Source organism: Megascapheus bottae, chromosome 5 (assembly GCF_031878675.1).
Source record: "Megascapheus bottae isolate mThoBot1 chromosome 5, mThoBot2.hap1, whole genome shotgun sequence".
Taxonomy (NCBI): domain Eukaryota; kingdom Metazoa; phylum Chordata; class Mammalia; order Rodentia; family Geomyidae; genus Megascapheus; species Megascapheus bottae.
Window position 1 is genome coordinate 4257397 of NC_143513.1, and position 17361 is coordinate 4274757.

The 17361-nt window shown below is 39.1% G+C and overlaps 1 protein-coding gene across 1 annotated transcript in view; it reads right to left on the reverse strand.

Moving 5' to 3' along the window:
- The window catches only part of Vps41 (VPS41 subunit of HOPS complex), a 111345-nt gene that overhangs the window by 53970 nt on the left and 40014 nt on the right, over positions 1-17361 (reverse strand). The window contains exons 5-6 of the mRNA XM_090333141.1: positions 14984-15046; positions 13217-13282 (exon numbers count right to left, since the gene is read on the reverse strand). Coding sequence (XP_090189267.1) covers positions 13217-13282; positions 14984-15046 — 129 coding nt within the window. The remainder of the gene's footprint in view (positions 1-13216; positions 13283-14983; positions 15047-17361) is intronic.

A 17361-nucleotide genomic window follows, 5' to 3' on the forward strand; every position in this document is an offset into this window, starting at 1 on the left:
TTATAAAACAGCCAAGTCAAACAGTACAGCAAAGATATCAGATTTAACAGATGAAAGAGAAAGAAAAGAAACAGCAGATAGAGATGAGTTAAAACAGTGCCATCAGGTCTGGAGGTAGAGAGAGGGATAGGTAGGAAACAGCAGCCCTCAAACCACTGGGACTATTTTCCTAGAGGATCACTTAACAATTGGTCCTGAAACTTGAAGAATAACCCCATGAAGGGCATGGGCTCAGGCTTGTACTCCCAGTCACTTGGGAATAGTGCTTCAGGGCTAGCCTCGCAAAAATAGTTTGCATGACCCTATCTCAACTAATAAAAAAATGAAGCATATCAGCCCACGTAGGCAGGAAACATAAATCAGATGGTAGTTCAAGCTAGCTAGGAAATAACACAAGCTTGGGAGTATGACCAGGTAGTGGTAGAGTGCTTGCCTAGCATGCACGAAGATCCAGGTTCAGTTCCTTGGCACCACATACATAGAAAAAGCTGGAAGTGGTACTGTGGCTCAAATGGTAGAGCTCTAGCCTTGAGAAAGCCCAAGGACAGTGTTTAGGCCCTGAGTTCATGCCCTGGGACTGGAAAAAAAAAATAAAAAAAGACCTATGGGGTAAGGGGTATGGTTTAAGTGGTAGGATGCCCACTAGTAAGAACAAGGCCCTAACTTCAAACTCTAGTACTATCAAAAAGAAAAAGAAATGACCTTAGGAAAACCATATCTACAAAATAAAGCTAAGAAACAATCAGAGCAGTGAATAAGAGCTATAATGAACTGAGGATGATTGACACAATGCAACAGAGTTGGACATGTGAAGAGTATACACCCATTTTTATATATGTATATTTATCAGTATAAAGACATTTGGGGCATATTAAATAAAGAGTGATGCCTCTTAAATAAAACATGGATACACATCCATATATAAATATAATAAAATATGAAAAACACATTGCAAAGTGACCATAATTCTAAAAGTGGGTGACAGGGTATTTTTATGACTATATTTCTAAGCATCCTCTACTGAACAAATGTGCTCTTTCAATTCTCAAGAATGAGGATGAAAATCCATTCCTTCTCTTATTAACAATCAGGCTGATTTAGGTAAAAGGTTTAAACGAAATAATAAAACAATAACACTAGAGCTTAAGGAAATGTTTGAGGCATATGGTATATATATTAACCATTAATTTACATAAACAATATGCTGTTTTAAAATAAAACATTAATTTCTTTAGAAAATTGTCAATAAAACCCACTTGTAATTCAAACAAGATCCAGCCTCACTTCACAGGGCCCTTGTGTTGCAAACAGCATGTTTCTGGTCAAGGGAGGAAGCTGAGGCAGGCCAGGCTCTGCTTTGCTGTGTCTCCTGCCCTTGGTCCCAGGAAGACTTCCAGAAGAGGGCAGGAAGAAAAGGAAGGGGATGAGTTCTGAACTCAGTCAATCTGAAGGCTGATTTCAAAACATCTTGTAGACCCTGCTCTGAAATAGAGCCAAAGGAGCTGACACTTCTTCAAAGACACAACCTCATATTATGGATGGAACTGTGAATCATGTGAACATTTACTCTGTCTTTCCTCCACAGTCTACTTCCAACCCTCCATCTGTGAGTTCGGTTTTCCCACTCTCACGTGAAGCTTTGAATGTTAGCTTGTTTTCCATGTCCTCAGATGAGATACTTTACTCTAGGGGACATACGATATTTACTTCAGGGGACATAGAGCCTCTCAAAACAGGCAGAAGGATCCAACAATCTGTTTTCTTTTTTTTTTTTTAAAGTTATTTTTTTTATTGTAATTAGTAAAAGGGTTACATGATATTTGCCAGATAGAAGGTGCATTAATTCACATACATTGATACCCTTTCACACGTCTTGGTACCCGTTTCCCTCCCCCCCCATACCCCCCACCCATCTTGGTCAACAATCTGTTTTCTATTTGCTTCTGTATCCTAACCTATGGAAAAGTGAGGCAGAAACACAGTCTCTAGCAAGAATGCCAAGGAACCTTGTGTTTTGGTGATTTAAGAAAAGATAAATGACTTTTCTCACAAACATTCTACACTAATTTAACTACCACAAAGCTATCTACCTCTATTTCACTGACATTTAATAAAATCCATTTCTTTCTTCTAGATATAAAACTGCCTAGAGACCTACTGAGCACAAATGTCCTACAAAGCGTTTTAGGGGTAAGCCATTGAACGAACCACCCTTAAAAGCAGTTGGCTAATTTATTTGGTTCATCTTCCACATCCTGTAATATTGAATTGTCATTATCACAGTACTGAGAGCAATTTAAGCTCGATGGGAGCTAAGTACATAGAGAACCAAAGCCCTTTCCAAGAAGACTATTTTTTTTTTCTTAGAGCAAGTATTTTCAGGCTTTATTTCCCATAAATCCACATTCTGGCAGTCAGCACTCTCAGTACTTATATTTCAATAGGAGCCCTCATATCCAGCAACATACTTTATTCTCCTATGTTTTGTACTGATAAATCTATCCAGCGCTTTCATACACTGCACAAGGCATCAGGATGTACATCTCAAGAGTCTTCTACCCTGTGTAATAAAGGCACTGATTCTGGCAGCCCAGTGTCTGTCATCACCTATCATCAACTTTTCCCTGATGCGGGAAAAGAGCATGACTGGCCCTGTTTTGTTCATCTGTGGTACTTCAAGTTGATTCTTCCAGGTGTCCTCAATACCAGCAATGCTGCTAGTTATGAGGACAACAAGGAAGAAGGAGGAAAGATAAGGTAGATGCATTAATGCCACACAAGGTCTTAGACACTAGGACATGGTTATGCAGGAAGAATCTATGAAAGATGACCTCTGCTAAGTCAAGAGAATACTGCTAGACTTAATAAAAATAAATAAAGAAGGAAGCATAAACCCAGGCAAATTAGAACCCAGTAAGACAATCTCAGGGAAAAAGCAGACAAGGAGCATCATGAATTCTTGTCATAGAAGGGGGAGTTTAAATATTCAAAACTGGAGAGAATCCAGCATGAAATTGAAAAGAGCAAAGAAGTCAGGTGAAGTATGCAAGAGTAAGTATACAGAAGACCTGGAGGATGGCTCTCAGCAGAGAGGAGCCTGGGACCTTGACAGAGGTGAGTGTGGCCAAGAACCCAAGGGACCAGCAAAAGCCCTCTCTCTGCTTAAGACAAAGTTAAAACATAGCTCTTACACATTACCAATAATTTTACTATTTCTAAGGAGAGTCAATTAGCATAAAAGAGATCTAGACTCCAGGGTCACTATCTTCTGTATTAAAAATCCAGTACTATCTATACACCCATGCTCATACCAACACTAGTCTCAAGAGCTAATAAGCCTTGGGGTCAGCTTAGGCAGCCATCAGTGAATGAATACAATCAAAGTACCCAATACAAATGTATGAAAACATCTCAATGAAACCCACTAGTCTGCACAATTCATACACACTAAGAAAAACAATTAGACACAACATATATAAGTCTCTGTACCTACTTAGTCACTTTTACGGGTTATACAATCAGCTATACCCAGTAGTTGAGGTTATTTAAACTTTCATTCTTTAATTTCTGCATATGTAAACTTACAACTGCAAACCTGACTTCATAAATGACTGACATACTTATTAATAGTTCTGTTTCCCATGTTCTCCTTATGCACTTCAGTGTCTACATAAAGTTTCAATCAGACTTCTATATGGTGACTCCCTAGGAACAAGGATAATCATTTTAGATTTATCCTCACGTGGAGAAAAGATTGCAGACCACTCAATAAATAGCAATCTTTTGTGCTCAAACTGGAAATAAATATCAAGTGAACAGTCAGTCCTTATGACCCTGAGAGGAGAATCACAGCCCACAGCAGCTCAAGCATGAAGTGAGACCCACCATGAAAATAACCAACAGGAAGTCAAAGGGGATGGAAGTGTAGCTCAAATGGTAGAAGGTCTGCCCAGCACGTGCGAGCCAAAACCCAACAGGCTGTTGGTGGGAATGTAAAGTAATCAAGTCACTACGGAAATTCTTTCAAACACTAAAAATAGAACTAGGATTTGATCTAGTTATACCACACCTGAATACATAACTGAAAAAAAAAAACAAAGCTAGCACACACACACAAAATACTCATAGACTCATGTTTATTTCAAACTATGAATAAGCCTTGGTGCCCACAAGGAGATAATTTTTTTAAAGTACAGTATATATAAACAAGCCATAATGAAGAATGAACTCAGCATTTTTAGGTGAATGTGTAGCACTGAAGGATGTCATGTTAAATGAAATAAGACAAACACAGAAATACATGCACTGCATGCATGTTTGTCCCACATGCATGAGCCAGCAGGATTCAGGAGACAGAAATGGAAGAAAGGGACAGAGAGAAGAGAAAGGGAGAGGCAAGGCTAAGAGAGCAGAGAAGGGAGGGTAGACACGATCAAAGCACAATATATTCACTTATGCACGTGTAACTGTGAAATCTAGTACAATCAACATGAATTAATGAATTAGAATTTAAAGAAAAAAAATCTCCAGTTAGCCACAGCATAGTGTTTGCCAGCCACTGAACTTACTACACAACACTGAGCTAGCAACTTCAGTAATACAGTTCCTAGGCTGCACAATGTGAAGTTATAACTAACACCTAAAACAGCTGAAGTTTTATACATTCTTTTACTATTACCATTAGTAGTGACTACTAACTACAAGAAAAATAAAGACAAATGCTAATAAAAGATAGAAAATTGGGGCCGGGAGTTTGGCCTAGTGGTAGAGTGCTTGCCTAGCATTCACGAAGACCTGGGTTCGATTCCTCAGTACCACATACATAGAAAAAAAAAAAGCCAGAAATGGTACTGAGGCTCAAGTGGTAGAGCTCTAGCCTTAAAAAAATACAAGGAGAGTGCTCAGGCACTGAGTTCAAGCTCCAGAACTGGCAAAAAAAAAAAAAGATAAAAAGAATATTCATAATCCTATGGAAACAAGAGCTATACAATGTGTGATTGGTGTTCTTAATGTCCTATGTTATTTCTCATCTCTTTTGTAGTCACTTGGTTATTCCCATATTGTTATAGTATCTTACCTTGTTATCTGGTATACTGTATATTCATTTATTTATTAATTTGAAATAGGGAATTCTATGCTGCCATCAGAAAGAATGACATCACCCCATTTGTAAGGAACTGGAAAGACTTGGAAAAAATTATATTAAGTGAAGTAAGCCAGACCCAAAGGAACATAAGGCTCAATCCTTTCCCTCATTTGTAATAATTAGTACACACCTAGGACTCTCCTAGCAGAGTAATACTATAGCTCAAAACCTAGATACATAAGGTCATATAGGATGAGGCTAAATGAAAGTATTTCCAGGATATGGAAATAAGAGCTTTGAGTGATTGTTGTTCTTAATGTACTATGCTGTTTCTCTTTTTTGTTGCCCTTTGGTTAATGTCATATTGTAATAGTATCTGACTTTGTTACCTGACATATTGTAAATATGTTTCTTTGAAATAGGAAAGGGAAGGGGGGAAAACAAGATGATTGGGAGGTGGTGGGAGAGGGAAATGGGGACAAAAACATGAGAAGGGGTATCAATGTATAGGAAATAATGTACCTACTACCTGGCAGATATAATTGTAACGCCTCTATACATTACAATTAAAAAAAAAGAAAAAACAATCTAGCAAATATTGGACATTCTTCTTGCTCCAAATGAAAAAGTGAAAAGCTCATATCCATGAGCTATGCTGACATTCACAGCAGGAAAAGGTGCTGTCTTGAGGAATGCAAACCTCACAGAACACTCAGATGTGAACACTCCATAACCAAAAATAAGACCATTCCATAATTACATGAGAACACTTTTTAATACTGACACTGTAGCTAAAAAGGGAGATTGCTATTTCTTGACCAATTACAACTTTCATCCTAGGTTTAGTCTTTGGTCCTTCAGAATATGATTCACTAAAATACCCAAGTTTAGCTGGGTACCCATAATCCTAGCTACTTGGGAGGTCACAGTTGGGAGGATTGAAAAGTTAAAGGCTACCCTGAGCAGAAAAGTTCTCTAGAGTTGCTGTCAATGGAGATCTGGACACCGTGCATGTGTATTATCCTAGCCACAATGGGAAGCCTAGAACAAGCAGCCAGCAACCTACTCATAGTGCCCTGACTAAGAGTACAACTTTGAATATAACCAGATGTGGCTTGAGTGTAAGGGTTTTCTGAGGGTTATTTTGCATTTTGCTTGCTATTAGTTGGTAGTATTTAAATTTAGGTATACTGATAGCATGAACTAAACAACAACTTTTAATACAGTATGCCAAAAAATAATGTGAAGATATTTTTGTTATAAGTACCGTGTGGTAACCGATTGTGCAACTGGAGCTCCGTGAAGATATTTTTCTACAGTCACTCCAACATACAACCATTAGAACATGAACTTGGTGGTTGCCTATGATTTAAAATTGAACTGTCTAGGAAATCACATTTTAAAGTAGATTTTTGCATGCATGCATGTGTACGTTTGTGTGTGTGTGTGCGTGTGTTGTCTTGAACTTGGCACCTTGTGCTTTACCATTTACATTGGTGGCTAACTAGAGGTTAAAGTCTCAAGGTTTTGTGCATCTGGGCTGGCTTCAAACTGCCTCCAGAGCACTTAGGATTATAGGCGTAAACCACCAATACCCAGCTTTTTTTAACTCTTAGAAACACTCACTGAGCTATCTGGAGTGTAGTTATGAGAGGGAAAAAAAGCTAATATTCTCCTACTAAACTCGCCCTGACACATTCCTCAAGCTAGTTTTCCCTACATCTGGAACAATTTCGTGATTTTACTTATTAAAACATGTTTACTGGATTCAGTTGAAGGGTTCAAAGGTCAGGACAGTGAGGATGGTATGCACCAGGAGCTGCCCAGGAACAAGCACCTGACAACTCACAGAAAGATCCTGGAGAGGCAAGTGTCAGACAGAGGACGGAAAGTTTCTTTTTGACAACTTCAATTTAAAAATTTTTTCATCTAGGGGTGGGAGAATGGAAAGATGGCTGACTTCTAGGGGCGCTCATGTCCAGTATGGTGAGTATAGACAGGAATACCACAGGGGATAACTGAAGTTTTCCAAGAGTATATCTTGTGTTCAGTATACATAATGAATGTCTTATAGAGAGAAACATAGGCGAGCATTTTGTCACCAGACCCGTCCTCCAGGTAAATTTCCAACATGGCTCCAGCCTTCAACAATGACTGCTGTCCTCAGTTTATTCACGAGATCCTTCCGTGTTTGCCGTCTGCTGTTTCCTAGATTACAAAGCAACTCGTCTTTGAAGCCAGGCCTCCTTATTCTGTTCCATACTACCACCAAACAGCTGACTATCTTGTTCCTAAAATAAACTGCACCATACACAGCATTGTGACAATTTAATAATTTTCACAGTAGTGCACTCAGTGATTATGAAGTATATTGCAAAGGTCAAAGGTAAAGGTCATAAGGAAACTCAAGTTTATCTTGCTGACAAAGAAAGTTGTACAATTAGAAAGCAACACTCCAGACAAGATGTACTTGGCAGGTTTATTTCTAAAGCAGAAACTTCATTGGCTATGCTCATGACTGGAATTCTTGCTATACAAGGTTACATTACAAAAAATAAAAGAGAGAGGGCACTGGTTCCTATGTTTTTAAAGCTCTCTTTCCAATGGCAACTCTGAGATGTGTATTTTCATTTTTCCCTTCTTTTTAAAAAGTTCAACATAGAAACAAAACAGAATTTAGAATAAGCTTTTTATGCTCATGTGTCAAGCACTAGAGTCCTGAAATCCAACTGTCACATTCAGCTCTTAAGAACTTACCTTGAAAAGCTAAAACAGAAGTTTACACCAGACACAGCTATAGCCTAAACAAGCTTTCTCTATAGACTGAAGAATCTAGAACCTTAAGAAAAAGTGTCTAAGTTTCATGGTTTTTCTGCTGCATTTCTATAGTTTGTAGCATTATTTTCAAATTTACCTTCTATTTACTCCAAAATGTTCACAAACAGAAAAAGTAGCTAAAACATTAAATGAGATACCTATCTCCCAGCTATTCTTATGAGCATCATGAGTATCTATCTCATCCACTTCCCTATCTGGACATGTGCTTACAGAAGTTTCGTAGAATTTCAAGGATCATAGGTAGGTCAGCTTATACATCAGTATTCCTAAGACTAAAGCAAGGCTGCCTCTACTCCACATTTCAACTCCATCTGGGTGATCCTTGCTCTAGCCTCAGAGTGGCTGAAATTACTTCTTAGAATCAGAAGGTCAGAACCTCTCAGTTCTATGTCACTTGTGGTTGATCTGCCATGTGCTCTGCGGAGAAAGTCTTATATTCACCACGTAGGATTACTACAGGGAAATGTTGAGCCAACTCTTCTGTTTATTTATGGTGTTAGTTTAAACTGAAGTTGAAATAGTGAGAGTTGCTAGTGGGCCAATGTAGTCTTTGTTTAAAATCTCATCTTTCAGAGGTACAAATGTCCACTGCTGAGTTACAAGAACAGTAACTGTTTCACCATCATCCCCTTTGTTTAGTAGAATCTTTTGCAAGTATTTTCTTAGTTTTGAAAATCAAAGCCCTCTTTCTCAATGATGTTAGTAAAACATTTGTTAAAATATCTTCAACTAGAAAATGAACAATACAACTTGTGGAAAGGGATGAGAAAAACGCTGGGAGAAAGAAAAGGAAGGGATGACATTATCCAAAAGAAATGCACTCTTGCTGGGCACTGGTGGCTCATGCCTGTAATCCTAGCATCTCAGGAGGCTGAAATCTGAGGATCCTGGTGTGAAGCCAGTCGGAGCAGAAAAGTCCCTGAGACTCTTATCTCCAACTAACTACTCAGAAAAAGCTGAAGTGGCACTGTGGCTCAAATGGTAGAGTGCTAACCTTGAGCAAAAGAGCTCAGAGACAGTGCCCAGACCCTGAGTTAAGCCCTAGGATGGATAAATAACAACAACAACAATTATTATTATTTTTACCTGACTTGTATAACTGTAACCCCCCTGTATATCACCTTTATAATAATAATGCAAATCTTTGATTTCAAAAATAAATTCTTTGTTATGACATTAAAAATATCTTTAACTAAATCCATTCAAAATATGCAGCACGTACTATTGTCAAAAACATCTATCCTAAGTGACCTTTAAAAGACTATGCAATACAGGGCCAGGAGTTTGGCCTAGTGATTAAAGTGCTTGCCTAGCATGCATGAAGACCCGGGTTCGATTCCTTGGTACCACATATAGAAAAAAGCTGGAAGTGGTGCTGAGGCTCAAGTGGTAGAGCTCTAGCCTTGAGAAAGTCCAAGGACAGTGCTCAGTGCTCAGGCCCTGAGCTCAAGCCCAGGACTGGCAAAAAAAAAAAAAATGTGTATATATATATATATATATATATATATATATATTATGAAGCTAATTGAAAAGACCCCCAGGATATAGAAACAAAAGCCATATAATGAATGATTGTTGTCCTTAATGTCCTATGTTATCTCTCATCTCTTTTGCTGTCCCTTGGTTATCTCATATTGTTATACTATCTCACTTAGTTATCTGATATATTGGATTTATTTATATTTGGTTATTTGAAATTGGATAGGGAAGGGGGGAAAACCGAGACGGGGTGGGGGGTGGTTGAGGAGAGGGTAATGGGACCAAGACATGTGAAAGGGTATCAATATATGTGAATTAATGCACCTTCTATCTGGCAAATATCATGTAACCCTTTTATTAATTATAATAAAAATACATATAAAAAAAAGGACTATGCAATACAGAGAGAGACAAGTTTCAAGGTTCTTCAAACCATGTCAACCTAGTGCCTATTTCTGAAATCTCACTTAAGTGTACATTAGTGTACTAAATAATGCTACTTTTAGTGCTTAATATATATATATATATACATATTGCATAATAAACTTCAATGGATCCAAAGAAATCAATCATTAAATAGAGGCTATATTTACATATTTATAAGTCTTCTAACATGTTGGGATAATTATAACAACTTTTTCTTTTGTTTTCTTCTGGTCCTGGGGCTTGAACTCAGGGTCTGGGATTGAGCTCTACCACTTGAACTACAACTCCACTTCTGGCTTTCAGATGGCTAAAATCTCCAAGATTTTAGTACTCTAGTTGGCTTTGAATGTGATTCTCAGATCTCAGTCTTCTGAGTAACTAGAATTACAGGCATTTGACACCAGTGCCCAGTGCTTTTTATGTTTTATAGTGGTACTGAGGCTTGAAGTGAGGGCCGAATTGGTAAGAGTACCAGAGTCTGAACTGAGGGCTCTGCACTTGACAGGTTAAGTGCTCTACCAGGCCCTTTTGCTTTAGCTATTTTTTAGATAGGGTTTCACACTTTTTATACAGGCAGGCCCCAGACCAAACTCCTATTACTTATGCCACTTTTTTTTTTTTTTTTTGCCAGTCCTGGGGACTTAAACTCAGGGCCTGAGCACTGTCCTTGGGCTTTCTCAAGGCTAGAGCTCTACCACTAGAGCCACAGCACCACTTCCAGCTTTTTTCTATATATGTTGTACTGAGGAATTGAACCTGAGTCTTCGTACATGCTAGGCAAGCACTCTACCACTAGGCCAAACTCTCGGCCCTACTTATTTAGCCTCTTGAGTTACTGGGATTACAGTATATTCTACCATGCCAGGTTTTTGTTGAGATGGGTCTATCTAAATTTGATCAGGCTAGCCACAAACTGTAGGACTCCCAATCTGTTTCCATGGCAGCTGGGATTACAAATGTAATCTTGAGACATTGTGCCCAGCCTTATAATAGCTCATAAAAAGAAAAATGTGAAAAAATGTTTAAAAACAGTAACATATCATCCCATAAATAATTACCAAACACTTAGTGGTCCTAAAGCCTAAAGGAAGAACATGCATAAGAACTGAGAATACAAGTGAGAGCCCAGGAACAAACTGATATTTATGACAAGTGATTTTCAACAAAGGGGTGAAAGCACAAGCTCCTACCTGAAAAACAAACTAAAGAAAAAGACGTGGCTTACATGGTAGAACACACAGCATTGGTCCCTGAATTCATTCCCTAGCACAGATAAAGTAAAGGGGAGGGCCAGTTCCAAATATTTTAAAGAGAACACAGCATTAATCTTTATGACCTTGGATTAAGCAATTATTTCTTTATACAACAGTGTAAGCGTAAAAAGATAAATGGAACTTTGTCCAAGTTAAAAACTTTTGTGTTTTAAAGGATACTATCAATAAAATGGAATTCATAGGCTGCAAAAATATTAACAAGTCATTTTTCTGATAAGAAATATAAATCCAGAGCACATAAATTAAAAAGATAAGGAAGTGACCAAGTGAGACAAGGAAGAGTGCGTGGCACTGTGAGTCAGCAGGAAATTCAAGTCAGAACCACACTGGGTTACAGTGAGCCTGCACCACAACAGCTGGAAGCAAAAAGGCAGATCTATTGAACGTGGGGGCTGTGGATGTGTCCAAACCCTCAGCTACATATGCTAAAGTTCAAAATGACAACATTTCAAAGTGCTAAACACAATTTCACCCGAGAAATGAAAACATACAATCAAAGTTACGAATAAATGTTCAAAGAAAACTTATTCAGTCACCGAAGTTGGAAAGAACTCAAACTCTGAACTAATAAACTATGGCAGATCCACACAATGGAATAATATGCACCCACTTAGGGAAATGATAGACTGATACATGTTAAAACATACATGTACCCAGAAAACTTTGATGAAGCCAGACTCAAGATCACATACTGCATGCTTCCATTTATAGAAAGTATTTAGAATTTTAAGAAATAGCCAGCACAAATAAGGAAGATAGATTAGTCCTTGCTGCAGGGTGGAAGGGAAGGAGTCATGGCTATTAGACACAGGACTTCTTTGGGGGTGATGAAAATGTTCTAACAGGAGATGACAGTGATGGTCATACAATATTGAACATATACTAAAAACCACTAGACTTTATAGCATACAAATTATCTACCAATGAAGATATTAAAATAATCTAAAAGATGACTTAATATCACATTGGCATGTGTAACCAGATGATACTTTGCTTTGCTTCAAAGTATCACAAATGCATTTATTTTTCATGTGGTGACACCTCACCAATCTCTATTCTCAGTTTTAAATGAAAATGCATTGATTTCTATTCCAGCCAAGTGAATGAATGCTTCCAAACCAAAAACTATTTGATGAAGAAACACAAGAAGAGGGGCTGGGAGTTTGGCCTAGTGATAGAGTACCTGCCTACCATGCACAAAGACCCATGTTCAAGTCCTTGGTACCATATACATAGAAGTGGTGCTGTGGCTCAAGTGGTAGAGCTCTAGCCTTGAGAAAGCCCAAGGACAGTGCTAGGCCCAGAGTTCAAGCCCAGGACGGGCAAAAATTAAAAAAAAATATATAAAAAAATTTTAAAAAGAAAGAAATACAAGAGGAACTTTAAAGCTATCATTTCCCAAGACAGAGAAAAGAAAGGCAGTCATCTATGTAGAAGGGGATCAGCTGTCACTCACACATGAGGATCAGCTGACACACAGGGAGGAGCAGCTGTCACTCACACAAGAGGATCAGCTGTAAATCTAGGACCAGGAATGTAAGGTTAAGGCTTTGAGTCCCATATACTAGTACTACGGACATTTTTATAACTATTCCAATATAGGATAGTCTTGTAGTTTCATTACCTGTCACTTTCTCAAACTTTCTTCTAGAAAAGAATCAGATACTATAGTCAGTTGTGGTGGAGCACAATTTGTAATCCCAGCTATTTGGGAAGCAGGATGATGATTATGGTTTGAAGCCAGACTGGCCACAAAGAAATTAGTAAGAACCTACATCTACAAACAACTGTGCATGCTGTTGTATTCTTGTGAGCCCAGTTAAGTGTGACCCCACTGGTTTGGAGGAGCTCAATCTGAGACTGGCTCTTTGGAAAAGAAAAATGCAACAAAACCCCCCAAAAGATCCTATCTGAAAAACAGCTAAAGCAAAAAGGGCTAGACTACATGTAGAGTGCCTGCCTATATATGCATGAGGTCCTGAGTTCAAACCTTACTACTGTCAAAATAAGAAGAGGACTGAGACCTGAAAACCACTGGGGATATATCAGAGAAAAAACAAAATGCTGCTCAAAGGTTACATACACACCCCTTGTACAGACACACTGAGATTACCTTCTTTCCTCCGGTCACAAACTGCTTGCAACTGGATCTCACAAAGTGGGGGTGCACAGCAACGATCTACAAGACAACAAGGGCCTGGTGTGAGAGTCCCGGCAGAAGCACCATGTGCATCATCAATGCCCTGGTAGCAACATTCTGCATTGCCTCAGCACACCAGCCTTCCCCTCTGTAGGAAAAGCTGGCTCAGAATGCTCAGAGTGTTCCTGTTCAGGGCCTGATCCTCTCTGCAGCACTGGAGATGGGCTGAGCCTCAACTCCTACCCTGCCCCCCCCCCTCCAGCTCTGAGGCATAGCACTTCCCTCCCAGAAGTATTCCCTCTCCTTTACTCCACCTCTACTCATTCTTACTGACAATCAAACACAATGTACAAAAATTACCTCTACATCACTCCTCTCCTTGCCACCTGCCAGGTATTGTTCTGCCTCATTAATAAGACTTTTTGAAGGAAGCATATTCAGTGGTGTTTCACCTCCCTGACCTGCAATGTACTCTATGATGTCCTCAGTTACAGGGTCAGTAACTTGGTAATTATCAGATAGTGTACCCCTGAACTGTCTTCCTGCCATTTACCCTCCATACTGTCTTTGGCATTGTTGCTGCTTCTATGGGAAACCTCTCTATTGGTCTCTTTTTACACTGATCTCTGAATGTCTTCTGGCCCTTCCATTTTTTGTTTCTTCCACCTAAGAGTCTGCAGAGTGCTCCAGAACTTTTTATCATTCTATACTCAAAAACTGGGTATATCCTTAAAATGTCCCCATCCTACTCAGCTGTGGTTATCCACTTTGTCTTTAAGGGAGACTCTCCATCATGAGGTCCTAAAACTCTAACATCTCTATTGGATACACTACTTAATCTAAACTCAAGTCCACACGAGTTGTCCATTATTCCACTGGATGGCATCCCCTCACACAGGCAAGCACCTGCCTCACCCTCAGCAACTCCATCTGCGATCACACTGAGCCAGGCCATCACTAAGTCTTACAAAGGCAAGGCTCTCTTGGTGCACTCTACTCTATTTAGAACATGTGCCATCATTCTTCTAATCGAGCTCCTGTAACACCTTGTGTGGAGTTTCACAGGTACTAGATGGTCTCTTCTCTCCCATCCCTCTCATATATAAACCACCCTCTATCCAGACTTCTAACACACATCTCAGATCTTATCTCTCCTTTACATAAGGTCAGCAAATGTTTGAATAAACAAGTGAAAACTAACAACAAGGTCCCTATCCTCTAACAAGTCTAATACTTCAGTGTAACAGTTACTTAAAACTGGTCTTCTGCAATCTATACTGCATACAGCCACTATAATTATTTTCTTAAGCTTAGATCAGTTTATGTCACTCTTTGTTCTTAAAACACTTGTCAATTTCTCCATGCCCCTCAGATGGAATCCAAATCTCTCAGGCTGATACAGAGCCAGCTCCCACCTTCCTCTACTGTTGTCTTGCCAAATCAGTGCTTGATGCCACATCTAAACAACACCATTTGCTACTTTCTGAACATAGCTTGAACTTCCAGCTTCTGCACTTCTATTCTTCCATGGAGAAAGTCTACTTCTCAGTGAAACCCCACCCCCCACCCACTGTAAGTCTCCAAGCACAGCCTGAGAGCACAGTGTCATCACATGCTTCCTGCAGCACTCACGCTAGTCAAAGGTATTAGTGATGAGTGGACTAGTAGTAATAGAATGACTGTAATCTCAATCACCTAGTTGAGAAATTCTTAGAAAAAATAAAGCCTGCAAATACTTACTTTGATGGGACAGTCAAAAGTCTCATGAAATTCTTCTCCAGAATATAGTCCGAAAACCTGTACCTGTAAACAGACAGTGTTTCATCACAACAGGAAGGTAAAAGCTGCTGAGTCAGCAGAACACGACCAATAATTTTAGGAAGACCGTGGGACATGTCATAATTCTGAGTTCCTGTATCCACTACTGCACAGCCAATGAACTCAACCCCATCAGGGAGAGAGCAGGTCACTACAATTAGGATTTTATAGGATTCCATGGACAGAGGAGGTCCTGCTACCTTACAGATCTGGTTTAATAAATGGATGCCAGCGTTTAAAAATCACACAGGCATGCAAAGCTTATTAATACTCTTTGAATGAACATTTCATTGGTTATCCTCAAAGCAATCTTTTCTTTCCACCCTTTAAGGAGAAGGGAGCTTCTTTCTTGAGTCATACATATCTAACTCAGGCACCTGGATCAATGTGGTATGAGATGAGATGAACTCATTTACAATCTTTTGTGGAAAATACTGAGAGTAGATCAGTGAAAGATGTAACTTCCTGCTTACAAATTCCTACCTTAAAGCTATTTCAGGCTATTTTTTCAGATATATTTTCTATACATCTTAGCACATGTTTATGATACAAATATAACCATTCAATCATCAGCCAAATTAAATCCAACTGGGTGCAGTAGCATACACCTGCATTCCAGCACTGGGACACTGAGGCAGGAAGACTGTGAATTCAAGGCCAGTCCAGTATATAAAGTACATTCTAGGAATCCCTTGGTGTCTCTACAGGAAACAACACCTTCATCTTAACCAATGCCATGCAATCTATCACCACAAATAAGCCATGCTACTGTTTTGAATTTTATATAAATAGAATCACATATTATTTCATTGGTTCCTGTATTGAACATATTCCTTGAATATTGCTGCACATAGCAGTAGCACATTCTTTATCATTGCTACATAGTATTTCAATGTATTACTACATCACAATTCATGTATTCCTTCCACAGACAACTACCTCCGTGTTTCCAGATTGGGGCTGTTAGGAATAGAAGTGCTATAAACACTCTTTACAATTTCTTGGCCTACTTACTCATACACACTCATGACAGGGCTGTAACTACTGAAAGAAATGTTAAATCAGAATTTATGAAGATTTTCAAATGAATAGAGAACAAACCATTTCATGAAGTGGTTTTAAGTAATTTATACTCTTACCAGCAAGACACAAGAACTCAAGAGCAATACAGACCCCAGTGTGATCTCCCGCTTAATTCAAAAATTCAGCTATGCTAACACAACCTGTCTTTCTTAGCATCCATAATGCCACAACAGGTCTTGGGTGAAATCTTAGACTACTACTAATTTACATCTCTAACTAAATGCTTCAACAAGCTCCACCTCTGATTATATTCATGGTTCAAACACTAAGGGCTGGACCCCACCCTAGACAAATTAAATGATTTCATTTGCCCTAGTGCTCAACCAGAGCTGCTGACCTTGGTCCTCATAGGACATTCACAATGCCATGGTGAGGGCCAGTAGCAAACACTGCCATGTTTGCTTAATGGATGATTCTGTAGAAAATAAACCACTTGCCTAAGGTCCGAAAAACTGTAATCACAAGATATGTGAGCAGCAAAGCCTGTTTTTTCTACAAGAGATCTTTATATAAGACAGCCTAAAATTTACAAGTAAGAAAGACATCATTCCACATGAAGGATTAAAAGAGCAGAAAAGAATAACAAAGAAAAGTCTTAACTGTCTGCCAAACTACTGAGGTTAAAGCTTCAAGACAGAATTTGAAACTAAATGAAGCAGATTACTCATTTATATAGCTATTCTGCCTTCTGCCTCTAGACAGTAAGGGTAATTTTTAGAAAAAAGGACTGAGACAAGTGGAGAAAATTAAATTATAAACTGCCAGGGATGAAAGTCCCTTTAAAAGTCATGAGTCTAGCTAGGTGCCAGTGGCTCATATCTGTAATCCTAATAAGTCAGGAGGCTGAGATCTGAGGATCATAAAAGCCAGCCCAGGCATAAAAGTCCATGAGACTCTTTTTTTTTGGTGCTAGTCCTGGGGCTTGATCTCAGGGCCTAAGCACTGGCCTCGGGCTTTTTCCTCAAGGCTAGCACTCTACCACTTGAGCCACAGCACCACTTCCGGCTTTTCTCTGTATGTGGTACTGAGGAACTGAACCCATGTCTTTGTGCATGCTAGGCAAACACTCTACCACTAGGCCAAACTTCCAGCCCCTAAAAGTCCATGAAATTCTTATCTTCAATTAACCACCAGAAAACTGAAATTGGTGCTTTGGTTCAGGTGGTAGAATGCTAGCCTTGAGCTGAAGTGCTCAGGGACAGAACCCAAGCCCATAC